Source organism: Genypterus blacodes, unplaced genomic scaffold (genome assembly GCF_046128005.1).
Source record: "Genypterus blacodes isolate CSIRO-AG114 ecotype Tasmania unplaced genomic scaffold, CSIRO-AGI_Gbla_v1 ptg000067l_1, whole genome shotgun sequence".
Taxonomy (NCBI): domain Eukaryota; kingdom Metazoa; phylum Chordata; class Actinopteri; order Ophidiiformes; family Ophidiidae; genus Genypterus; species Genypterus blacodes.
The window spans coordinates 9,655,357-9,681,278 of NW_027466879.1; the positions used below are offsets into that span (position 1 = coordinate 9,655,357).

Sequence of the window (25,922 nt, forward strand, 5' to 3'; positions counted from 1 at the left end):
GGCATGTTTGTGCACGGGGAGGAGGAGAAGTGGGAGGAGTGCAGGATAAGGAAGGAAGGAAGAAGGGAGGGACTGATGCAGGGACAGAGGTGAAGAATCGGGACGAAGGTCTGTGTGGCAGACAGAAAGAAGGATCCCGGGACGGAGTTGAGCGGGGGAGCAGAGGATTAGGAGAGAAGGCAGAGAAGAAGGAGTTCAGAGGAGACGAGTAAAGCTGACGTATTCTCCCTCCTCGGAGCTGAACTTGGACTTGCTGCCACATGTTAAGATCTCACCGAGCGCTGGCGAGGAAACAATCAGGTAGGGAGACGGGGGCAAAGGTCGCTGCTGCAGGCTCAGTTTTAGCAGCGTGTGTTTGTGTGTTCCCAGCTGTTACTGTGCACTCACAGTGTGTGTTCTTGACTTTCTGTTTGTGTGTGGTTGTGGATTTAGTTGTGTACAAGCTCAGAGGCTGCAGTGAGATCTCTGCAGTGGACGAGGAAGTGATACATGCAACAAGTATTACAAAGATATAATCTCATCCGTTTTTCATTTCAAAGTACAATAGAAAGTTAAACTCACGGGTCTCTTTAACAACATCACATGCCTCCACCAAGGCAGATGAGCTCTTGACTTAATGTGTGTTGTCCGCTTGGAGCTCCTTCGCATTGAAAGGAGCCAGTTGAGATGGCGTGGGGTTTTATTCAGGTTGCCTCTATATATTCTCTGTATTCTCTGCCTACTGGAGAGAAGGCAGCCAAGGTGAAGGAAATCTGATCCGCTCTGCTTTGCAGGCTGACAAGTGGAAAATGGATGGATGGATGCAAGAAAGAGAAAAAATGGCTGCAATAAAAATCAGGCCGCTGTATGAAACAGCAGCTTTTAAAATGAGTCTGGATCTGGACCAAGTTTCACCTGGTGATAGTCCATGATAGGATATATATGACGATGGGTACATTTACGTGAAGTCAATACTCTCTACACATTACCTATTTGCACTATGAGTCGAGCTTTGAACAATCTGGTATCACACATTTTTAGACAGTACCACCTACTGTGTGTCCAAAACAAGTAAGGTTTGGGATTGAGCTAGTATCAAATCTTCCTATCGGTCTTAGATAATGCATTTACAGACCTGATGCAATAATCAGAATTTCCAAACACTGGACACATGAAATGGAATGAAATAGGAGATAGAAGGTTTTCAGTCAGGTGAGAAAACCCTGCATCTCCAGTTCTTTAAGGAAACTTCCAGCTTTCCTATCAACTGAAGGATCTCTTCCTCCTCTATATGTTGAATAAACTGATTAGATAATAGCTGAAATATGATGTAACCAAAGCATAGTTAGGAGTATCACAGCCTTTATGTAATCTGGTAGAGTAAATAGCATTCTATTTCCAGCAGAGGAAAAGCAGGAACTTTCTAAAATGGAAATACTAATGAAGTACCAGGCGTTCAACAGTGCCCTTAAGCATGCAGTGACTCCAGTAATTGTGTTTCCCACCTCTGGAGTGAGCAAAATGGAGAGCATGAAGGTGTGTGGGAGCTAGAGGAACAAGCTGTGTGTGTGAGTGTCTGCAGCCTTCATTCAGGTCTGTGAATGGCGCTTTCATGGTGCACATTTAATCCAACTCTATCAGGCCCGTTGTTCTCTCAGCTCGTCCTCTCCTTAGGTATCCACGCCTCTGTTTCGTCAAAACGTCACAGTCCTGCTGCCTTTTTATTAAATTTATCAGTTTGAACCTTTGTTACAGCCGTCGCTTCACGTGCGTTTCACAAAATAGCACTTTTATTTCAGTCGCGTCCTGTCTGGTGCCTTTAAAAAGCAGACAATTTTCTAAACGAGGAACAAAGCGAACAGTGAATCCTGTCTGAGTGAAGATCTTCACCTCACCACCACGATCAGGTTACAGCAGCACGCAGACTAATGGTGCCATAATGGTTTAGCTTGCTGTCATTCATCAGCACGTACATGCACTTTAACACTCTATACGACCACACTGTGAGTAAGGCAGCTTTTTCAAAATGAAAACACCTCAAGATTGACACAAATGGAAGTGTACTTTCTCTGAGTAACAGGCATAGATTTTGCGATTGGAAAACGATTTATTAAGGCACTGAATCGTCTTAATGGGAGTATGGTGCCTCTGCTTGCATTTCCTCGAATGGGCACACGCGTAGAACACCGTGATGAACGCAGTAGCAACAAATACTCTGAGTATTGAGTGCAGTCTTGTTGTCACGGCGACGCCCCTTGTCCTGATGATGAAGTTGATACGCTGGCTGAACTTCATCTGGCTCGAGATCGATAGCGAAGGCACATGTGTTTATGCGTGAGACAGAGCCGGAGGCCTCTTGAGCGCCACAGCTCAGGCCTCAAAATGAGTCAACTCGGCCTTTCATGATGATGATGATGATGATGATGATGATGATGACGGTAGTGTCCAAACAGATCAATGTGCATTGATTACATTGCTTGCCTGCTGCTCCCACGGCTGTGGCTTTGAACTAGTTCAGCATTCACTCTTTGCCCCTGATTTGGCCTCCTCAGACGCCAAATCAGCTGTGGGAGTTTTCTTCTTCTATGATGATCCTGGTATAAAGTCGTACTGCAAGGAGATTATGCCGGAAAATAAATAACTGAAACACCTGCGAGTTACCACTTTGGATACTGGATTTGATACTTACTTACTAACCCTCTTGTTGGGATCAAGGCTGATTTCTCTCTGCTGATTCTTTATCTCCGGTACTCTAATTTTCTGATGTTTTTTCGTCCAAAGACCCTCAACATTTCACATATCAGAGAGTCCTTGAACATGATGGAGCTTCCAGAACATTCTCTGTTTCTCTGAACTGCTCAACATTGCTACAGGGCAATAATGTAACTTTGACGACTAAATAAAGCAGATTAAATGTTTAGACACATTACCAGTAGCATGTGTCAAGACCATGCAAGTAAATTTCTGTGGTGTACTGTCTTGAAACCTGTGCTCTGCTTTGGAACATGGGAGTTAATTATATGATCTCTTATATACTGTAGTGTCTTTCTTTGGTTCAAGGTCTATTCACAATCAGCAATTCAGCAACAAAAGAGACACAAGATATAAAGACAAAAGACTCAGGGAAGACACAGACTTAATGAGCTACATACCACATACACACGTGATTGTAGAAACAGGGGGAGTGTGTGTGTGTGGGCCGCATGTTATATGTAATCTCTGGGTTACAACGGAAAGTTTGAATGGACAGTAAAGCAGCAAATGAGGAGAATGTGAGAGTGAACAAGTTTTCTGAAATGTAAGAGGAGGAAAGAATGTTGAGTGCTTTGTAGGTGTAAATTTGAATTGAATCCAGGAAAACATGCAAAATACTAATATTACAACAAGAGTCAGATTAAAGGGCGCAGGCATTGGAATCCTCTAATTAGAGGTCCAAGCACAACGCTTGGTGTTTTTCTTTCTGTGGTATTCCTTTTCATCACAACCTTGGTGCTCATCTGCTAAGTTGTCCCCATGCACACTAATTGCCACATGTGGCTTTATTCCAGTCAGCACCTCTGCATCATCTTAGCTACATATTCATGGTAGCTTCATGTTATTTGTTTATTTACATGGAGTCTATTAATGTTAGTGCTGTCCCAGATTCTGACAGATCTGGATCAATATCTGGATGAGGGCTAAACTGCAGCTGCTGGTCGTAGCATCGTAGCATAAATGGGCTCATTTGCAGAGGATTGCTGTCTTGTTTTTGGCAAATACACAAAAACGTCTGTCACTGCTTTCTTCTCATTCTTCTTCAGATCTGCTGCAAAAAAATCTAATCACCTCTTGAGTGCAATTATATAATGTAATTGAAATTCTTCCAACATCACAAAGATAAAAATAAAGAGATGGATCGCTCTCTTCATGATGTCCTCCGAATGTCTCACACCAGCAACCTCATGCATTCTGGATACTTGTCTCCTTTTTTCACTGTTTCCCTTCCCTCCTCTCATTCCAATGAATGGGTTTAGCGGCATCATTTCCTGCTATGTGATTTTATTCTTATTGCTTTATATTATGGAGGCATGCTCGACTTAATCTGCTGTATTGTCAGCTTGCAGGGCTGTGCTGGCCTACTTTGAGGGGTTGAGTGTGTTTCTTTGTGATTTATCAGTGTAAGATGAGGAAGGATTAGCGGGGTTTGTGACCTTTCCATTTCATTTGCTGGATAAATAGGAATTCACCTTCAGTACAGTGCTCTCTCTCTCTCTCTCTCCCTTTTTCTCTGTCTCTCTCTCTCTCTGTCTCTCTCTTTCTTTGCTCTTCATTAGACTTAAATATTACAAATGCTTATTTTCCAAAGCAATTTCCTAATTATCCAACAAACGCTATGAGCATGAAGCACAAATGAAGCTAACTAACGATGTCACTAACTTAATTAACAACGACCTTCACCCATATAACATAAAAAACATTTCCCTGAAATGCTTCACACACTTCACACCCCAGATACTACACGTAATCCCATCACGGTGTTTTCCATACAGAATGCGAGGTACTGAACACTCTTTGTATTTAGGATTCAGATGATCCAGGTGTTTTGTGTTAGTGTTCTTGTCTCCCTTTGGACTCAAGGTCAAGGTTAAGGACTGACACACACTATCAAATAAATTACAAGCATACATTCCCAGCATGCATCATTCACTGATCGGCCTTAACTTATCTGCAAACATCACACACAGTTCAATGATACAATTGTACAAACCAAGCATGCACCTGTCAAGCACTGTGGATAAATACGAGCCCACAGTTGGCATCTCAATTTGCCTGTGGATTGATTTAACTGATAGAGGGTCAAATGAGCATTTACAGTGATTGTGCTGGCACAGATTGGCCATATACCTCTTAACAGACTTCATTAACGCATAGTTCAATACACGAGAGAGATCGGATAATGCGATGCCAGTCTGTGGGATAATGGACTGTTTGAGGATGTCAGGAATCTCCATAATTTTTCTTGCCATCTTTATCAGATTGAGAATTTGGGAAATTACATTGTCATGTCATAACGCATGTCAGATTCTACAGCGGCTCTATAGAAAATTAACATACTAACACTATAAACCCGCAGCCTTCTGAGGAAATGAAGTTGCTAGTGGATACAGATGTTAGCCACATGGGGTTACCACATTAGGTTACGATCCGTATGGACACCAGAGCTATACATGTGAACTCACCTATGCAATAACACTGGGTTCCAGCACAATTTCCTCTCATTCCTGGATGTTAACATATAAATTGTGGTCATCACAGAGGTTTATGAAACAGGAAATTAGTTACAGCTTGATTTTGGTCCAAAAATGGAGAACTAAATGTGCAATATAGTGGAAACGGCTGTGTAAGCACTCCGTTTGTGCGGCACACAGATTGATAGAGGTCTAAAGATGGTGCCACCTCCCTGCGTAGCTCCTCCATCATGATCCTCTCTAAGGCTTTGATGATGTTGGAGGTCAGGACCCCAAATCATCATTCTTCTCAGGACAATGACAGAATAATAGAGCTTTGGCACTGTGTGTGTGTGTGTGTGTGTGTGTGTGTGTGTGTGTGTGTGTGTGTGTGTGTGTGTGTGTGTGTGTGTGTGTGTGTGTGTGTGTGTGTGTGTGTGTGTGTGCGTGTGCGTGTGCGTGTGTCCATAATAACACTGAGACCTGTACTTGTTCACCTGTAAAAGTTGTATTTCAGAGCTAAAACGTTGCCAAAAGTTTGTATACAGGAAGATTCACTGAAGCTTACAAACTCAGACTCAATATGCAATTGCAATAATGACAGAATGGCAACGCTTTGGGAAAACAATTACATTACATATAATGTCAGCATCCGACGGGCTGAGATGTGTCTGCGTCTGCTCTCTGTCAGGTATGAAGCTCAGTGTGTCTGCAAGTAATGGACTCATTTTAATCCCTGAGTGAAAAAAGACAACATTAAAACAAATAAACAGCTAACATGACGTCCTCCTACCAAGCTCCAAAATGGTTTAATGTAAATTAAGCTCTTAATACAAAGCTGCAGGATATAAGAGGATTATTGTTAACGTGTGTTTGTGCGTGTGAACAGTTTGCTTACAGCAGACTTTTGTCCTTTTACACCCAGCAGGAGATTTCTATTATAAAATGGAATCAGTTTCATGTCTCTGTCACCTATGGCAGTGGGCTGGAACACAGAGAGAGAGAGAGAGAGCGAGAGAGAGAGAGAGAGAGAGAGAGAGAGAGAAAGAGATTGTCTGCATGTACTGATTTAGTTGCTGTCAGAACCTGATGTCAACCTACAGAATCAGGTTCATGTACAGATGCATCCAGCAAGACACATCCATAGAATAGCTCTTTTATTTTGTAGATTCAAATTTGTCATTTGTCATTGTTAAGACTTTCTTTGTTGTGGTGTTACTAAAATAAAGCACTTAATAGTTTTCTTCCGCTTAAATGTCGACATTAAAGCAGGTCCACAGGTGCACTTGTGTGTGTGTGTGTGTGCATGTGTGTCAGTCAGGTTAAGAGACAGAGCCAGCAGAGTTGATTGTTCGTTGCGACTCGTCTCTCTGTCCTTTAATGCAGGAAGTGGTTGCTGATTATTCAGTTAATCAGTCTTATCTCCCTCCATGATTAGCTCACTGCTAAGAAGCCCTTCAACTATAGTGAGGACACGGACGCTAAGCATCCGGCCGCTCGACCTCCATATTGCTTTCAGGTCTTAATTGCATTATCACATTATTCTGACAGATAGCAGGAGAGACTTCCCTGTCCTTTTAACACATTTATACTTTATAAAGTCACATTTCCCTCCCTCAAGGATTCCTATTTTGTAACAATATCAATCTCTTTTCCAAACTGTAAATCTGTGGATCCCGTAATGGTTGCTTTCTGTAAATCCTTAAATTTACAGCCACTGGGAGAACAACTTTGTCGCGTTTCCACCGTGGTGCCGCCCACGCTGGCGTCCATCCCCTCAGCTCTGATTAGATGACCGAGGAGCCGCAGTCCTCCGGCGCCTCCTCCTCATATCTCTACTCTCCCGCTTCCTTTTTACGGCTACAATTACAGCCCAGAAGCGTGAGGATTTTGTGCTGCTGCTGCAGAATCCTCTCAGGCTGCCGGTTAAACTCCTCTTTAGTGCCCATGCCCCTCACTTTTATTTCCTCTCTGGGTTTAGCAGTGTAAAAGGGCTAAAAGGACAAAACACCCACACAGCCACAAATCAGCCTTTTACTCCCTCTACCTTTCGTCTTTTTGTTGCCATTTCCTAATTCCCCTTCTCTCTTGTGCCTTCCTTCCTTTCTTTCCCTCTCCTATCTCCTCTCTTTTCATCGTGTTCTTGACTTCCTCCTTTACTCTCACTTGCGTCTCTATTTTACTTTCCTCTGATTTCCTATCTGATTCTCTCTTCTTTCTTCTTATTTTCTGTTTAGCACCTTTCTCTTCCTCTTTTCTCTCTCTCAGCACCTTTCATCGCTCTTAACAATGCTCTCTGCATACATCAGCCCTGCTAATTAACTCATAAATCATCCCTGTGTCCTCTGAATGGTCACTCCTCAGCCTCGCCGTTGGTGGCGGGTCGTTTTTTGGTTCGCATTTCCAGACGCTAATTGTGATATTTTTTTAAGTAACTATTTCCACGTTTGGTCGCATACTGTCAGCAGTTAACGATGCATCACATTTGGCTTTAGACAGTTATTATATGAATAAAACTAATGTGTGACGGTTTAATGAGCTGAAAGTGTCTTCGCTGCTGCAGTCCGTTTATTTGCATTTACATTAGGTCACTTTGATTCTTTACTCGCCTCCCGCTTCCCTTCCTCATCCATTCGTTCATTCTCTGCGTCCATTCATTTGGATTTTTAATGAATTAGATGTTAAATGAGTAATGTAATGATGTAAGTCATTGAGGGGAGCGTGTGTGTGTGTGCGTGTTGGCCTGCTTGCTCGGTGGACACGCTAACCCTAGCTCAAAAATAGGGAAGATTTGTCTAGATCTGTTGAGTAAAGGACTTCTTATTGCTTATTGCACAACAATTCCAAATGTCAGCATATTTCATTTCTTTCTTCTTCTTTTTTTAATAACATAAAGGATGTTTGTGATTGTCATGGACTGAATCTTGAGGCAAGGGTCAAGGGTTGGAGAATGTTCACTTCTGTTGGCTCCATCAATCTGTGACCTCCAGCATGAACCGTGAACTGGCCGCCATGAAGGTCAGCACCTCTGATTCTGAGGTTTATGGGACGGTGACAGGCGGTGGCAGATCGTCCCCCCTGAGTCCACAGTAAGGTTCTCTGGCTATTTTGAATGTCGAATATACAGTAAATATATGTCATATCACCCATTTAAGCATCTCTCTTGTGCACAGTTGGAGGCAGGATGGAGTGTGAGATTACAGAGAGGTGTGTGAATCTCTCAGTGTTTGCTACTCCTCGATTTCCAACTTTGAACTGTGACCCTGAACACTACACGGGTGGTGACCAAAAGAATGACATTTAATCTACAAGCAGCTGAAATTAGTTTTCTCTGTTGGGGAACAGAGATCTACTGCTCCTTTACAATGAATGAAGCCATGTTGAGTTGGTTGAGGCGTCTCTACTCAGGAGGTTCTTGACCCAGACTCTAATCAGGGCAGGAGGGGGATGGAAGGATGGATGGGTGGACAAAGCTTCATGTTAAGTCTTTCATTCCAGCCAGCCGGTTGAAACAGAGCAAACATGTTTCCTTCTTTGAGCAGTGAAGGTGTGAAGTTGAGGCTTCTTTTCTGTTTCTGTCCGCGGAGAGATACATTGTTTTTTTTGCTGTCTTTTTCTTTATCGTTTCACCCGGCTGTTGTGTTTCTTGGCTGACTGTGTTTTGTCTCGGTAGAACAGCGCGCCTGTCGCTTTTTCATTTTCAGCCGCAGTTATCACCGCTTCGCTCCGTCCTCACTCAGCTCATCTCCAAAGCTTCTTCTATGCAATATGTTGTTTATTGGAATTGGGGGGAAATTATGCACAAGATGGTGACTGGGTGACCGTCTCAGCAAGTTTGTTTGTGTCCATTGACCATTGTTCATTTTCACTGAATTTCTTTAAAAAAAAGGCTTTGGTAGATTTTCTTTAGAAATCGTTCCCTGCTTCTTTTATTTGCTATTTTTTAGTAGCATCAAGTAATATCATTTTTCTATACATTCATCATATCATACATGTATTCCCCTCCCAGATATTTGTTTTGATTATGCAGAAAATATGAAACCAAGAATGAAACCAACCAAATTTAGGCAAAAAAATGTTCTTAGTTACTTCGCTCTTGTATTGTTTAATGAATCAAGAGTTTGACGAACCAAGTAAGAAAGAAAGGACAGATTTGTTGCCATGGATATTTAACGGTGGAGCTCTTTGTGGAAAGTGCAAGATAATTAAATGAAAAGTAAAATATTAAAATTGGCTTCAGTCTGCAGAGGGTTAAAACTTCCTCCACTCTTGGCTTGTTAATGTGGGATTAATTAATTATACTGTAAAACACAGGCAGGCTCCACACACACACACACACACACACACGTGGATGTTTACAGGCTGTAAATGTGAAGAGAATGACTTTTTCATCTTCGCCTCGTTACATCAAACCAGTTAAGAATCATTTCTCCTCATTTGTTCGGAGTGACGCCACTTTGAGCCTGAAGCTGAACGCTGTCGTCTCAGAAACATCAATTCTGCTCAAACAAGGAGAATAAACCGAACACATTCCTTTAATGTAGTCCTCTTTCTTTCTTCCTTATGTTTTGTCCTTGTTCCCTAATTTTAAGCTTGCTCTCTATATTATCTCCTTGGTTTTCCTTCCTTCTTTCATTTCTCTCCTTTCTCCAGCAGAGAGTGAACACTTTCTACAGTCATATATCACGTGTAATAAAAATCCTCAATTTCCGGTTTGGCTGTTCTGACCTTCTTTCCTTTCTCTCCCTTCAGATGAAAGGATGCTGCAGGGGCCTGACGAGGGTTTAAGCCCGACCTGAACCCCCCTCACCCCCTCTCCCTGACCCCCCGTCCCCCCCTGACCCTCAAACCCCCCTCTGTGCTGCCGTCCCATCATGCACCTGCTGTGTCGCGGGCGTCTGAAGCTGCTGGTGGCGTCTCTCACGGCTGTCGTCCTGCTCACCTGGCTCTACCTGCTGGCCGGAAACCTGGAGAGTGAGTTTCCTCTCTCTCTCTCTCTCTCTCTCTCTCTCTCTCTCTCTCTTTTATTTCCCCCTATCTTCCGATCTTTCTTACATTCGTTTACCTTTTAGGTGTTTTTGTTTCGATTGGTAGAGGCAGAACCCAAATTCAGGCACGAACCAGTAGCAGTTGTGTAAAAGTAACGGCAGGCTTTAATCCAAATCGTTGCAGGTTAAGGTCACACACACACTAACAGGATCACACAGAGACAGAGACAAGCCCATGCAGTTGAGGCATGCAGGATTCAAGAGAATTGGGCCAAAGAAAAAAAGGGCCAAGACAAAACGTGGTCTGTAACACAAGAATCCAATACTTGGCAAGGAAAACAAGAAATTCATGGAATTCTAAGAAGAGAAGAAGCCACACAGTACCAAGGGAGGAAGACACGCCCACACACACACACACACACACACACACACACACACACACACACACACACACACACACACACACACACACACACACACACAGAAAGCCACGCCCACACCACCTGCACACATAGAGAGACAGACACAACTAACTAATTTGTATTTACCAAACTGGGGAATCGGACATGAAAACCCTCTTTCCCAATATTTCCACTGTGGTTTGGATACTTTTACTCTTAATCCTCCCCACTCGTTCTGCCAGAATGTGGTCTCCGTCGGGTCTCCGTCGGTCCCATGTCGGTCCTCAGTCGGTCCTCTGTCAGAGCTTTGTGCACAAGAAGGTGAAAATGGATCCAGCTCATGTGATGCCAGACACTTTCTGCTTCCACCGATTGAATTTGAGAATATACCTACTGTGTAATTTTCATAAATATTGAGTTTGAAAAGTGAAACACTGATTTATAATGAAAGAGTGGCGCTGCGGGTTTGGTCTGGACTCCTTGGTCAGGATTCTGCTGGACCAGGACAGAAAACATAAATGATGAGATGGTTCATTTGCTGCAGCTCAGCTCGGTTTCCATCCATCTCACAATTATGCTCAATTTTTAAACACATGGCTTCTATTTTTCTGGTCAGTGTGATTTTTCATCCCGTCGTCTCAGAGAGCCTCTGAGGCCGCGCCGCTCGGCTTCGTCAGCACTTTGGTTTGGATGGCGGCAGCAGAGGGTGTAGTTCTGAGAATCTCCCTGCCACGGCATCTTAGCTTTTTCCTGGAAGAGCTTTAATCAACACAAACACATTCCACTGTGAAAACACAAACAGCTGACTCATCTGCTGTCTGATGGCCAATTACTACACGATCATAACATTTCAGCTTATTTTAGAACCTATAGTAGTTTGACCTTATATGAATTATTTAGTAATGTTTCACAGCCGTGCTCCCTTCTTTGTGTGCGATGCTCAGAACTCATCATCATCTTCATCATATATGTGATGATCATAAGCCTGCAGGATACATCTAACCTGCTTTCATCAGGCGTTTATTTCATATTATATCAATAATACATTACATTCTATGATTATTACAGCAAATGCCACTTAATTTGCAATTAGAGAGATAGTACGGTCGCATTTTTGAACATCTGGGCAGGGGGCAACAGGAGGCCAATAAGCCTCCTAGACAAACTCTTCACACATTTATGGTTGTGTAATGAGCTTTGTCTCATGAACTAAAAGGTATTGGAAAAAGTACCACAAATCCAAAGTTGTGGTTCTGAAGGATTTGCAGCACTATGCAGCAGTTTGCTCCTTTGTGTGTCTCAGCCCTTAATCACACTGATTACTGTAATCGTGGATAAGGACTTAAAGGCTCCATATTCACTGTGTGTTATATTCCTCATTGCTATAGTGTAATCTGTACACGCTATAGTGTGTATACACACACACACACACATTTATATATATACATATATATAGCAGAGGGTATATGCTAATATGCTCACTCTCTCTTTCTCTCTCTCTCTCTCTCTCTCTTTTTCTCTCTCTCTCTCTCTCTCTCTCTCTCTCTCTCTCTCTCTCTATGTCTCTCTCTCTCACACACACACATGTACACACACTCACAACCACACAGATGACTGATGAGTTGTCGTGGTGCAGTGTATCAGTGAACAGTGATTGATTTTGTGAGCTTTAATGCTCAGAGCAGCAGCGCATCACTTCATGAATAAGCAGTTTGCTGCTTCTAAGGTGCTGAATATGTGACTGACTGACTGACTGACTGACTGACTGACTGACTGGCTCTCTCTCTCTGTCTCTGCCTCTCCTTGCATGAACAAGATGAGGGTGTGAACATTCCCAGAATGCTTCACTTCAGCTGCAGACCAGCTGCTGCTCTCACAGGGAGGCTGATGGTGGCTGAATAGGGAATGAAAGAAAAAGAAAACAACTACATTAAAATTAGGAGAAAAGAAAGAGATGGAGACAAAGGGGTGGAAGAATGGACGGGGAACAGAGATGGAAAGATGAGAGGAGAGGCAAATGTAGTGAGATGGAAGATAGAGAGAGCGGGGGAGGGCGGGGGAATAGTTGAATCTAGAGACAGAATGAGAGGCAGAGGGAGGGAAAGAGACGGAAGAGGCAGAGCAAAGAGAGGGGTAGAGGGAGCGAGATGAAGATAGGGATGGACCGAAGGAAAAAGAAAACTGACTGAGAGAGGCGAAGGAGCGGATAGAGGGAGAGATCATAAACAGTGAACATTTAGTTTGGGTTGGTGCCTGCATGTTGGCTTGTTTACATGAGAGGCAGCTGGCAAATCTGCTGCCTACTAAAGCTCTTGCATTAGTAAGTTTGTGTACGTGTGTGTGTGCACGCATGCTTCATTAAGCTTGTGGTGAATTTAGATATTCTTATAAAGAAGAAATTACAACCCTCAGCTTTTATTTATTGACTTTCTGTCCTTGCTTTTTTAGTTTTTTACATTTTCATAACAAGGCAAACAACAAAACTCAAAAACAATCAAACCACTCAGGGCTTTAAGAACCCATACCAGGAAATGCGTTAGCTGGTTCACAGTACACCCTGCACACTGCGGCACGACACATCACAGTGCCAAACAAAGAGGAATACACGCACACACACACAGAGTGTGTTACTTTGCTTTTTTCGGTGTGTGTGTGAGCCAGCACAAAGGCAACTTTCTCTCAGGCAAAAGACATTGTTCCTGCTTGGAGCAAGTGACGCAAATGCCAGGGGGTGGAGGAGGCTCAGAGTCCCGAAGTGGCCTTGCTTTCTAATATATCTGTGTCACGTTTACATTTTGGGCCTAATGTCACACCAGGGCCGCACCTGACTGGACAACAACCTGACAATCGCCCCTGTATTCAACCCACGTTACCCCACAAAGACCTGGAGTGTGTATGTTTGCCGCAATGTGCAATGTTTTCCAGTTATTATCATCCACATAGAATGTACGTCCATCAAAACATTACTATTACATTCAAAGCGGACAATACTAAACGTGAATAATCACTTTAGTAAGAGAATTTCCATACAAATAAATTCTTTCGTTTGGTTGCACACAAAAATGTGTTAAGCACATAAACTTAGATGGTGAATGTTGCTTTTCGTTTGTCTGGGGTTGGTTTTGTAGCATTAATATTTATGGGTTTAATATTTTAAAAAGTCACAAGAGTTCAGTTAGACAGAGAGGCAAAAGTTTCAAGCCAAGTATCTGAAAACAGTCCTGGGGCTGATAGACGTTATAACAACTGGTTGCTAACTGGAGGATTTGTGAAGAATATATGGAACAGGAGCTTTTTCTTTGCAGTCCATTTATTGCGAGGGCTCCAGTAGCCCTCAGCAATGTGAAATATAGACAGTATTTCTGAACTACCGATATAGTTGAGGCTATTGAGACTTTAACTACTGTCGTTTTTTTTCTTCCAAAGTTGTAGCATTCTGTATCAAACAAGAAACCCGTTTAATATGACACAAACTCATCTGCGCATCTTTGCACTGACTCCTAGTCTTTATTAACACCCTGGTGGGGGAGCGGTTGAAGTGAAGCACTGTGGGAATGTTCACACCCGCTCTGTTAGATAGGAGCTAGGGAGGAGAGAGGTGGAGACAGAGGAGAAGTGTAATGAGACAATTTTCACGTGTGAGACTGAGAACAAGGTGCTCCTGCTCAAGTCTGCAGAACAAATGTTGGAAGTAGAGATTCTAAAATAACAAGAGGGACATGAGTGTGACGTCATGCCTCAAGACCTGCTGGGACGGGACAAAGTCTGAATTTAGATTTGCACTTGCTGCTATCAGAGCTTGGAGCTGAAGTGAGATGAGGAAGCAGAATCTGGAATCATCTCTCTAAGGCTAAAACAGCAGAACCTGTAGAGGATTATGATGAGAAACCGTCTTCATTTCCTTTTATGGTGCTATGTTTGTAAGGTGTGACTCATGGATAACATTGTTCACATCACTTCCCCTCAGATGGTCGATCTCTCCTCCTGGCCCCCTGCCTGGCCGACACTCCGGCAGCGAGGGTCTTAGAGCGAGCTGTCCTAGAGTCGCGGGTTCGAGAAGTCGAGGAGGAGAACCGCCAAATCCGCCTGCAGCTCAGCCAATCGCAGGGCACCGCCGGGCAGCCGCTGCCGGACGGTAACTACGGCAACCAGCAGTGGGGCGCATCTGCCGACACGGGGCCGGAGGATGTGGACAACACGGCGGAGGAAAAGAACAACCACACAGAGTGTCCTCGCTCGCCCAGTGTTCAGAAGTGTGAGGTGAGGAGGAAACGCCGCTCGCACCCAATCAGCAATCATAAATAGTGGGCAGGGCCTTTATTTAGCTCAGTGAATGGGTAAATAAGTCTTGCTAGGAGCCAAGAGCAAGAGGAAGCTCTGTTTTGTTGTATTTTGACATATGAAAACCGTTTTAAATGCCAAAACTTTTCTTGTACTCAGATAATAGACACAGAAACTAAACTTTTGGAAGCTTGTTCAAAATGACAGTGGACTGAGGCTTTCCACAGCTTTGTTTGAAACACAAACGCCAATACATCACCACATAGTATAAGTGTTCAATGTACCTTTGAGACACAGCGACAGGACAAAAAGCTATAACACACTCTGAGGTGTTATAATAGAGAAAATAACACTGTTTCAGAAACACGTAGAACCAGCTGTCAAGTCAAAGTGAGCTCCGTCAGCTAAAGCTCACAGAGAGTCGCTCAAAGGAACAGCAGCAATATGATCGTACGCACTGACTCCAGCGTGTTTTGGTGTGGATACCGCGCACATACCACCAAACCCTGCCGCACCACAGCCTGTATACAAACTCGTGAAAAAAACAGAGATTAAAATCGTCTTTGATGTCATGTCTGCCTTTGAGCTCAGAAGTGTTCAAAGACGTTCGGCTGAACACAAGCTGACGTGAACTCATACATATTTAAGGAGATAAATATGAATTTTTACATCAGAGAATCTGGTGAAAAACCCACAAAAATAGATTGAAAATCCAAGAAGTGCAGCGGGAAGTTCAGTAAAAGTAGATGTACCACAAGTAAATACTCTGTATGCAAACTGTTCCTTGATCTCAGTACTAATTGGGAGTAGCAGTGTGTTGATGCTGATGAAAATTGACTCATCGGTGTACAAACTGACAGCTCAGGTGTTGAAGTTCATAGTTGTCATACTGATATGACTAAGTTGTGTAAATGCAGCTATAACGAGCCCACTGATGCTGTGATGGACACTGTGAATCATCTCTGGCTGCCTCTATAGGTGAAACTACAAGCTGCCCACTGAGCCTCTAACACATTCTGTATCTGTGTGTGTGTGTGTGTGTGTCTGCAGCTCATCCACGTAGCATGCGTGTGTGCCGGTCACAACGCCAGCAGAGATGTGGTCACACTGGTCAAATCCATCCTCTTTCACAGGTAAGCTGCTTCATTTTCAATCATATTTCTTAAACTCAATGTACATTTCAAAGAGCGAGATTTGTTTCCTGGAATATGACATCATTACGCACACTAAAAAGTCAACTGGATGAAAACAAGGCAACAGTAAAGTTCATCAGTTGTGCATGTACTTGCGTGTGTGTGTGTGTGTGTGTGTGTGTGTGTGTGTGTGTACGTGTACGTGCGTGTGCTTGTGCGTGGGCGTGGGCGTGTGTGTGAGTGTGTGGAAACATACATCAACATTTTCTGGAGTTTTTCACGACCTTGCAGTTACAGAAAACTTTCCCCTCTGTTTGTGCGGAGTTACCAAAGTCAAATGTTTCCAGTTGAGCTGCAGAGGTTTCTGTGGCTGCACAGAGATGCTGAGCATGAATCACCGCAGCCCACACGTTGACCACACTGTGGGGGTGTCGGTTGCATTAATGCTTGGCTCCATCAGGGGTCCAGATGAAAGCTTATCCAGGAAAACTTCACCGTGTTATTATGTCTTCTTTTTACACAGCTCTCTTTAATGGGCAATTCCGATTGGTCAACCACAACGTTCTATGGAGGAATTTCTTAATAATGAACTGAACTGGTAACAGACTGTTCATCCAATATAGGGTGTTTGCTGCTGTTTCACATAGCCACGCTACTTTGTATCTTTACCCTTAGTCACAATCACAGCTAGCTACACACTAGCACTGCTGCTATAAACTAGCATTCCCTGCTTGTATTTACCTGACAAGACAATGTGGAAGGTTTTCAAACTGAAAAGTGACAAGACTTCCATTAGTGGAGTCTGACATAGAGAATGGGGATGTTAACTGTAACTCTAGCGCGCAGGTTTGAATCTACTGCAGTTGTTTAGGTAGCAGCGCAGTTGCTTGGCGAGCACAGAGGCAGCGGGACTATTTTGTGTCATTTTAATAATTTGCTGTATCTTACTTCTTTTAGTATTGCCCGTAAAGTCTCTGTGCTACGTGTCGGCTAAGCAGGCCATTAGCCAAAGTACCCAAATATATTGAGTGATTGCTATAGAAACAGAAAAGTACCTTGACATGACAGATCATGACAGAAGCTCTCTCTAAACGCACCAGCCTTCTCATTTTCTTCACCTCTCCAGGAGAAATCCTCTTCACTTCCATTTCATCACCGACACAGTAGCCAATCGTATCCTGAGTTCTCTGTTCCAATCCTGGATGGTACCATCGGTGCAGGTCAGCTTCTACGATGCAGACGAACTCAAGGTAAGACTGACACATGAGCAGCCTCTGAAACACACAGCACAGACAGAAGACGTATGGTAGCACGCGTTCTGTAAAGACAAAGTAAGCCCCGAGTCAAAACATGACATCATATTGTCATAATAAAGAAAAACATTTGCACATGTTTACTTTAAGTGACATGTTGCAGGTAACGGATATTTTCCACCTTGGTTTCTTCCTCACTGAAGGCTCTGTCACACTGTATGCATTGTTTGTCTGTCTGTGTGTGTGTGTATGTGTGTATGTGTGTGACTCCAGCTTCCAAACATTCTTCTCCCTCACAGTGGTGTCTCTGAATGGTTCTTTGTGTGCTGTCAGATGTTTGCAGCTGCTGTCACTCTGCTTTCTCCTTTTCCATTAACTTGCTGTAAACACCAGAAAATCACCCTGAGCCGATTATATTTGCAAATGATGCACTAACGCAGATCCAATTAACCCGAATCAAGAGAATTAATTAACAGCCACTGCGAGCCCATTCAGAGAAAAAACATTGAACAGAGGCCAAAAATTGTAGATAAAAAAATATCAGTGATAAGAGAGATTTCCATCAATGTCCACTTGTCATTAAAGTGAAAAATGACATGCATGTCTTGATAATAGTCCTTCGGGATATTTCCTTATTATAGATCTGGGTTTCTTTTGTGTATTTAGTAATATAAAGATGAATAAAGATAAATATGATGACATGTAATCATCATGTTAATGAATGAATCCACATCTTAACATATTATGATGCCACTACAAATGCTTTATCTATTTCTTAGCTTTTGAAAAACATTTTGTCTTCTCTTCTGTTTTGTAATGAAGATAATTATAAATGATGTATCACATGTACATATAGAAATCATTTCCCTAATAAGGAATGGCCATAAGAAAAGACAGTTCACCTCTGTTTGAACCATCTAGATTTAAAAAAAAAAAAAATGTTTTCGTCAATTTTGTCACCTAAAAAGCAGCACCCATTTTTTTGGAAGAATATGTTTACCGTGTTTGTGTTCTGTTAATTTCCTTTTACTCAGTTTTATTTAAATCATTTATGTATATGTTTTTCAACATTGCTGATGTTTTGCATTTACAAAGTGAGTGTGACTTGAATCAAACATAAATATCTCATAGAAACCTCGCTGACTTTACAATTGTCTAGAACCTTCTCCAAATAATTATAAAACTAACTTTGATTGAAATCGCAATATTTTTACAAACAAAAGTTATTTCTGTACATTAATGATGATGACACAAAAAATGACACAGACATGATTGAAACTGTGATAAACTGTGAATAGAAAAACATTGAACTGGTTTTGGTCTCTTCTCTTGCAGTCGGAAGTGTCGTGGATCCCCAACAAGCATTACTCAGGTATTTACGGCCTGATGAAGCTGACACTAACCAAAGCTTTGCCCTCTGACCTGTCAAAGGTCATCGTCCTGGACACAGACATCACCTTCGCCACTGATATCGCTGAGCTCTGGGGAATTTTTAGGAAGTTTGCTGGTATGACATTTTCAATTTTATTATTGAGTATAAAACATTCAAGACCTGAAAGGTGAATGAGCAGAATGTGTTGAAACTTTAATGTGATCTTTGAAGAGCAAGAATGAAAGAAATGTGTGCAGGAGACATGAAAACATTCAGGTTATTAATATTAATTCTGTTGGCAAATTTCCCTTTGTGTCTGATTTATAATTTTGATGTGTGTGTTTTTGTCCTTGACTGTTGTGTTTGCAGACAAGCAGGTAATCGGTCTGGTGGAGAATCAGAGTGATTGGTACTTGGGGAACTTGTGGAAAAACCACAAACCCTGGCCTGCACTGGGGCGAGGCTTCAACACAGGTAAAACATTTTTCTCTGCATGGATACAGACATAAACGCTGAAGGAAACTCGATTTCTCTGGTTCACACAAAGGGGGTAAAGCTAGCCTCTTTATCCTGTTGAGCCTTGTTTGTGATGTGTTACAGGAGTCATTCTGCTCTACTTGGAGCGTCTTCGGCGAATCGGTTGGGAGCAGATGTGGCGTCTGACAGCAGAGAGAGAGCTAATGAGCATGCTCAGCACGTCACTGGCTGATCAGGTGAGGAAAACCTCCAACAATACAAGAAGTGGACGTGGTACAACCATATTGACAAACCACACAAAAACACCAAATAAAGTATCATAATTAAAAGTCACAGATAATTATTTGTAAATTTTGCATTTCATTTTATGTGTGAAATCTTTGCTTAGCTCTTCTCCTCAGTATTGGGAGTAAGTTATTTGATGTGATGCCTGCAGGACATCTTCAATGCCTTCATCAAGCAGAACCCGGTCCTGGTGCACCAGCTGCCGTGTTTCTGGAACGTTCAGCTGTCTGACCACACTCGCTCTGAGCAGTGCTACACCGAGGTGTCTGACCTCAAGGTACACACACACTCTGTAAACACCTGCAGCCTGGAACAGATGGCTGTCCTTGGAACAGCTCAGCCTGCTGCACATCTGAGACAGACATGGTGGAGTTTTGGAGCAATATTTTAACCTGACAGACATCACCTCATGTGTAATGCAGAGTGTGAATTTGCTCATTGAGTTGTAACTGCTGGAACTAGTAACATGTAGAAAGTGCTATATGTCCTGTCAAATCAAAGAGGAAAGGTGAAATGTGTGAGTAGTGGAGGGTAAAAGTTAAGTAAATGAAAAAGGTAATTAATTACTCCCCCCTCTGGTGTCAGGTGATCCACTGGAACTCTCCTAAGAAGCTGCGTGTGAAGAACAAGCACGTGGAGTTTTTCAGGAACCTGTATCTGACCTTCCTCGAGTACGACGGAAACCTGCTGAGGCGAGAACTGTTCGGGTGTCCGACCCAGGCCAGCCCTGACAGTGTCAAGGTAAGAAAGATGCACACCCTTATCTCCCTAATCAAGGAGGATTCATGCTAATGTAACGTAATGGCATTGCCTTTGAAACGAGCGAGCTAGGAGGAAATCCTTTAAATTTCCATTGCTAAGGAGATATGCGTAAACTGGACTCGGATACTGAAAAGGCTGTTGTGTGCGTGTGCCCTCAGCTGCAGGGGGCTCTGGAGGAGCTGGATGAGGACGATCAGTGTTACGACTTCCGCCGAGAGCGCCTGACGGTACATCGAGTTCACCTTTACTTCCTGCAGTACGAGTACACGCCCACTGGGGATGACACTGATGTCACACTGGTGGCTCAGCTCTCAATGGACCGGTACGCCCTTTTAATTCACTGCTAATATGGTGAAACACTCTGTTTTACTTTATATTACCGTATTTCATACTTTCATACTTTAATTGCCATTTGACAGTAATAAAGTTAAAAATGCAGAGGGTTCAATCTGTGTATGGCTTTGCTGATAAGTCAGGCTGATATCGGTATTTCAATAAAAATCACATAGCAGAAAGTCAATTATAGAGGTGAAAAATGATTTTACTCCACAGCTTCATGACTTCAGGCTGTAAAATTCTGTCATAAAACCTACATCAGATGAATTTAAAGAGCTGCTAAATCACCTAAAAGTGTGTTACTCCGGGTATCAGTGTGTCTGGAATTTTTTACTGTCTTGTGACTCTAAAAGCTTTTACCATGCCATGAAAAGAACAAGTTTCTTGGGGAAACGAGTATATTGTTTTGATACTCTAATACTAACTTTTTATTCAATTGTTGGAGTGAAATCAATCAAACAGCTTCTAATTACTGGGACTTTATATCAGGTGCCTCAGTTTAGAAACACTCTCAACGGTATCAGCCTTCAAAAACCCAAAGTGGTCCGCCTGAAAACAAAAGAGTGGAGTGCAAAGTTCCAGTGCTGAAGTGCTGAAATGTCCTTTTTCGTAAACCTTTATTTAATCAGTACAGTACCTCTCTGAAGTCCTAAGGTCATTGCGTTTTGAGCAAAAAAAAAAAGGCTGAGATACCACATTTTTATCTTACATCAATATTTAATGAGATCAATGTAGTGAAACAAAAAGCACAATAAATACAGAATCTGAGTAAACAGACATTATTATTACTTCCCCCCCGTTCCTGTCCTTCTCTGAACGACAAAATAAGAAAGAATAATAACTTCTCCACTGTTATCATCTTGTCACCATTGCCTTTCTCCTTGCAGGCTCCAGATGCTGGAGGCCATCTGTAAGCACTGGGAAGGCCCCATCAGTCTGGCTCTCTACATGTCTGACGCAGAGGCCCAGCAGTTCCTGCGCTACGCTCAGGCCTCCGAGGTCCTCAAGAGCCGCAAGAACGTCGGCTACCACATTGTCTACAGGGAGGGTCAGTTCTACCCAGTCAACCTGGTGAGGAATGTGGCTCTTAAGAATGCCAACACACCGTACGTGTTCCTGACCGACGTGGACTTCCTGCCGATGTACGGGCTCTATGATTATCTCAGGTGAGTCCTGCTTTCACACTTTCAGACAACTTTAAGTTACACAAGCGAAGGCAATTTTGTATCTGTAGCAGATTTCTTTCGAAGAGGCGTTCCGGAGTGTCCTACATAAGACACACAAGACATACAATAACAAAACATTAAACACTATAATATATGTCAGATGTGACAGATTGTGACATTTTCAAGGTTATTGACCAAATCACAGATTAAGTAATCGACAAAAACAGTCATGTTCCCAGATTTGAGGGAGTAGTTTGCATCCCTCGTATTTCCAAAGCTGCTTGCACTCACTTTTGATGGATTGCATGGTGCACACGAAAGTTGAACTGTGAGAAGAACATCTGGTGTAAATCTGATTCATCGCCCCTGGATGTGAAGCACCGTCCTCTAGATCACTGCACTACTTAGAAATCTATGAAATAAGCATCACCCTTGCTTCCGTAGATCAGGCTCAGAACTAATCAGTCAAGTCTTGCATATTGTATATGAATGCTGTGCTACAGAGTTTCTGTTTTCTCCTTGCAGAAAGTCAGTGGTGCAGTTGGACATGGCCAACACTAAGAAGGCTCTGGTGGTTCCCGCCTTCGAGACGCTGCGTTATCGCCTATCCTTCCCCAAATCCAAAACTGAGCTGCTCTCCATGCTGGACATGGGGACCCTCTACACCTTCAGGTATCCTATAGCTCATCCACATTCAGCTACTGATCACTGTGTTTAATTTCAAATATAGACACAGCTTAATGTGTTGCTACTTGAGGCCAGCCAAGTAGAGGAACATAAATACATTGACTGTTTTTTCACCCTGTCGCCCTCTTCCTGTCTGTCCAGGTATCACGTGTGGCCGAAGGGTCACTCTCCTACCAACTATGCTAAATGGCGAACAGCCACCACACCATATAAGGTGGAGTGGGAACCAGACTTTGAACCGTATGTGGTGGTGAGACGAGACTGTCCGGAATATGACCAGCGCTTTGTGGGCTTTGGCTGGAACAAGGTGTCCCATATCATGGAGCTGGATGCACAGGTAAGGTACAATAATATTCTGAATCTTTGTACATGCTATACATAATAATCCCTAAGGTTTACTTCTTGCTGTCTCTACCGTTTTTTCCCCCTGTTCACCTCCCAGGAGTACGAGCTGATGGTCCTCCCCAACGCTTTTATGATCCACATGCCCCACGCTCCCAGCTTTGACATCTCAAAGTTTCGCTCCAGCCCCAGCTACCGCAACTGCCTGAACACCCTAAAAGACGAGTTCCACCAAGACCTGTCGAGGAAGTACGGCTCGGCCGCCCTAAAGTACCTCACGGCCCAGAGGAACATCTAAAAACAGAGTGACTATTGGGAGGCAGCAGGCTTCGTCCCAGAGTCAGAATTCAGAGGTCCTGATGGACGAGATTCGAAAGCCAAGACATGAACTGAAGCAGCACTCTGCAGCCCAAGAACACAAGAGGAAAGCTTTATGGCCCCCTTTGAACAGCCTCTGGGCTCCTGTGAGATACTTCTCCTCTGTCGACTCCTCCTCAAGGTCGATGAGGACAGGACACAGAGATGAGATACCAAACTTAATGGAATGACAGCGGAGTTCCCTAACTGCAAGATTAACTGGGAAGAAATTCTGCCGTGCTGAATATGGATACTGATCAGACTAGCTTTAACGGTTGGGAAGTAACACCCATATTGTTTTGATTTGTTCTGACAATCAGGGCTTTTTCCAGGAGACAAACGACACGTCTAATGGATATTTAGTTCAAGGACATGAAACTATTGGATGATGGGACCTGTGTCATTTTGGAAAATCAGAAGAATCCCACAAGAGGGAGAGGAATCCACTCCAATCAGATTTTCCAAGGCCAGTCAAACTGGAGAAAGATTTAAGCCTTATCATTTTCCATGATATTTAATAAGATATTTAATGCTATTTTCAGTTTTCATTTCATTTATTTCCATGATTACCAATGATTAATGAACATTGGCGTGTAAAATGTTTTGGTTACAACTTTACACAAGAATCAGTTTATTTTTTCTTTCTATATTTTCTGACCTCTAAAGAAAATCTATTATGTCTGGTTGTTTGAAGTTTGATCTTGAGGGTTTGAGGTATCTGAGTCTGTGTATGTGTGTGTTTGTTTGAGTGTGTTTGAGTGTGTATGTGTGTGTGTGTGCACTCTGACCCATCCAGCTGCATCATATAGCATGTCTCCAACATGCTTACTGCTTGACATTTACCATTTTTGTTGAAATCATTGCTTGCATGTAAACAACTGCACATGTTACATTTTTTTCCCCATTAGAAACTAGAAATGAATCATGTACTCTTTGTTCCATCATGCATTCTACCGAAAGAAGTTACATTTTTGTAATCATCGCTGATTGGGACCATGTCACATGACCAACACTGACAGTTGTTATGAATCACTGAAATGAGACTTACACAATTGTGTGAAGGGCCGGATTGTTTTTTGTATTGTTATTTTGTATTTGTGGCATAACAATATTGTGTCTGAATCACTGGAAATACGTGCTATCTACTGTACAATGACGTCCATCCCATCTTTTTTTGGTCATGTAACATTTGTTTTGCCACTTATGGTAAAAAGATCACTGAAAGGAATTGATTTTAGTCCCCAGAAGACAAATCCTAATGATTTTATGACCTTTGTTCCAGTCTCACCATCAAGACCAATATCCTGTTGACCAACACATGGGTTGTGGATAAAAATAATCTTTATATTGGCCTAAATTTAGCTGTAGATATTCATGCTTCCCAGTGGACGATTCTCTGTGTTTTTGATGGCCTCTTGACCTTTCCGGTTGTCCCGCCATCAGGCCAAAGGATTCACACACATTTATATTTGACAATTTACAGTACATTTATTTTCCTCTGAGGATGCATTTTTTCACTTGTGTTTTCCTCTCTTCCTTTTCCAAATGTGAAGCCCTATGATCTGTCTCAGTCTGTACCTACTGTTTTTGTTGTCCACTAATTATCTTCCAGTTATCATTCAGTCTATAAGATGTTTTAAATGCCACAGTCCAAAGTTAAATTTTCTATTTAAAAGAAAGAAGAGAACTATGTAGGAGATATGTGATATGAAATGCAGACAAGTATTGACTTTTGAAAATATTTAATTAACAAATGTTTGGTATTTTACTTTAACCAATAATAGATTTATTAATATTAATGAATCCAAATGATACAATTCATCAAAATTTAGTATCTGTCTGCCAAATGGCCAAATTATTCATCTGCTAATTGTTTTGGCTCTAGTTCCATCCATAGCGTTCATTATTTTGGTTGTAATTGGGCTTCATTATTTATATTTGTCATTATTGTTATTTTTGTTTCCCCGAAAAAGTTTATTTTTTACAAGAAACACATTTAAACTTTTGCTATGGGTCCTCAACCCAAAACATTTGTTTCTGCCCTGGGAGATATGTTCACTGTTCTTTTAAAGCCACCAAGTGGTGAGCACACCGCCACATACTGTATGCAGATTGTGATCCAGACCTGCTCAAATAAAGTAGAACGTTGTTATATATCCGCTTAATATCCAAAATAAGACAAATGGTGATGATTTAAAGGTTATATTACATAGAGTTAAATTTTTTAATTTTCATTTAGAGTTGTGTTTAAGCCTTTGCAAAGCTTTCATATGCAGAAAAAACATGACACGACAGCATACTGAGTGACAACAGTACTGTCTCTTTAAGGCCCCCTCAATAACAGCCCACTCTGCTCTGATTGGCCACCTACATCAAGCTGTCAACATCCACAAACTGTGAAACACAGCTGGATTGATGTGAAGGTAGTGAGCAAGTGGTAGGCCAACAGCTATGTAGGCAAGTAAAATAACGAAATATTGAATACTTCACTTTCACTTTGACTATTTCCATTTTCCATTGAAAAAAACAAACTCTCTTGTTCTCTTCATTTTTACCTGTGTTTGGACATCAGAGGGAAAAACTGTTCTCCGAGGTAGAAGATGGTGTTGCGTCGCGTTTGATTTTGGGAGTGTGGGGTGAGTGATGGTGCATGTGGTGATGATGAAGGAGTCTGTTTGGTGTGTGTGAAGTTCTGTTGCCATCCAACATGTCTCCTCCATCCACTGTGCTGACTGCGGTAAATGCTAGTGCCTTTGCTGTATTGTGAAACTGGATATTGATTGTACTGTTGTACCGACAGGGCCTGGCCATCGTCAGGCGCTCTATTTATTATTGTTGACTCAAATCAATCATATTTTTCTATGTAAGTGCTTTAAATAAATTTGCCCTTTTTCAA

At 42.3% G+C, this 25,922-nt stretch overlaps 1 protein-coding gene across 1 annotated transcript; it reads left to right on the forward strand.

The window, feature by feature from the left end:
* large2 (LARGE xylosyl- and glucuronyltransferase 2) lies at positions 1 to 25,922 on the forward strand. Its single transcript, XM_076156026.1, has 15 exons — positions 1 to 300; positions 9,939 to 10,160; positions 14,543 to 14,835; positions 15,907 to 15,989; positions 17,116 to 17,239; positions 18,578 to 18,749; positions 18,984 to 19,088; positions 19,215 to 19,327; positions 19,528 to 19,653; positions 19,962 to 20,117; positions 20,297 to 20,460; positions 21,362 to 21,640; positions 22,166 to 22,312; positions 22,469 to 22,664; positions 22,770 to 25,922. Exons 2-15 carry the CDS (start codon positions 10,061 to 10,063, stop codon positions 22,965 to 22,967), a joined length of 2,256 nt encoding a protein of 751 aa, XP_076012141.1. The 5' UTR covers positions 1 to 300; positions 9,939 to 10,060; the 3' UTR covers positions 22,968 to 25,922.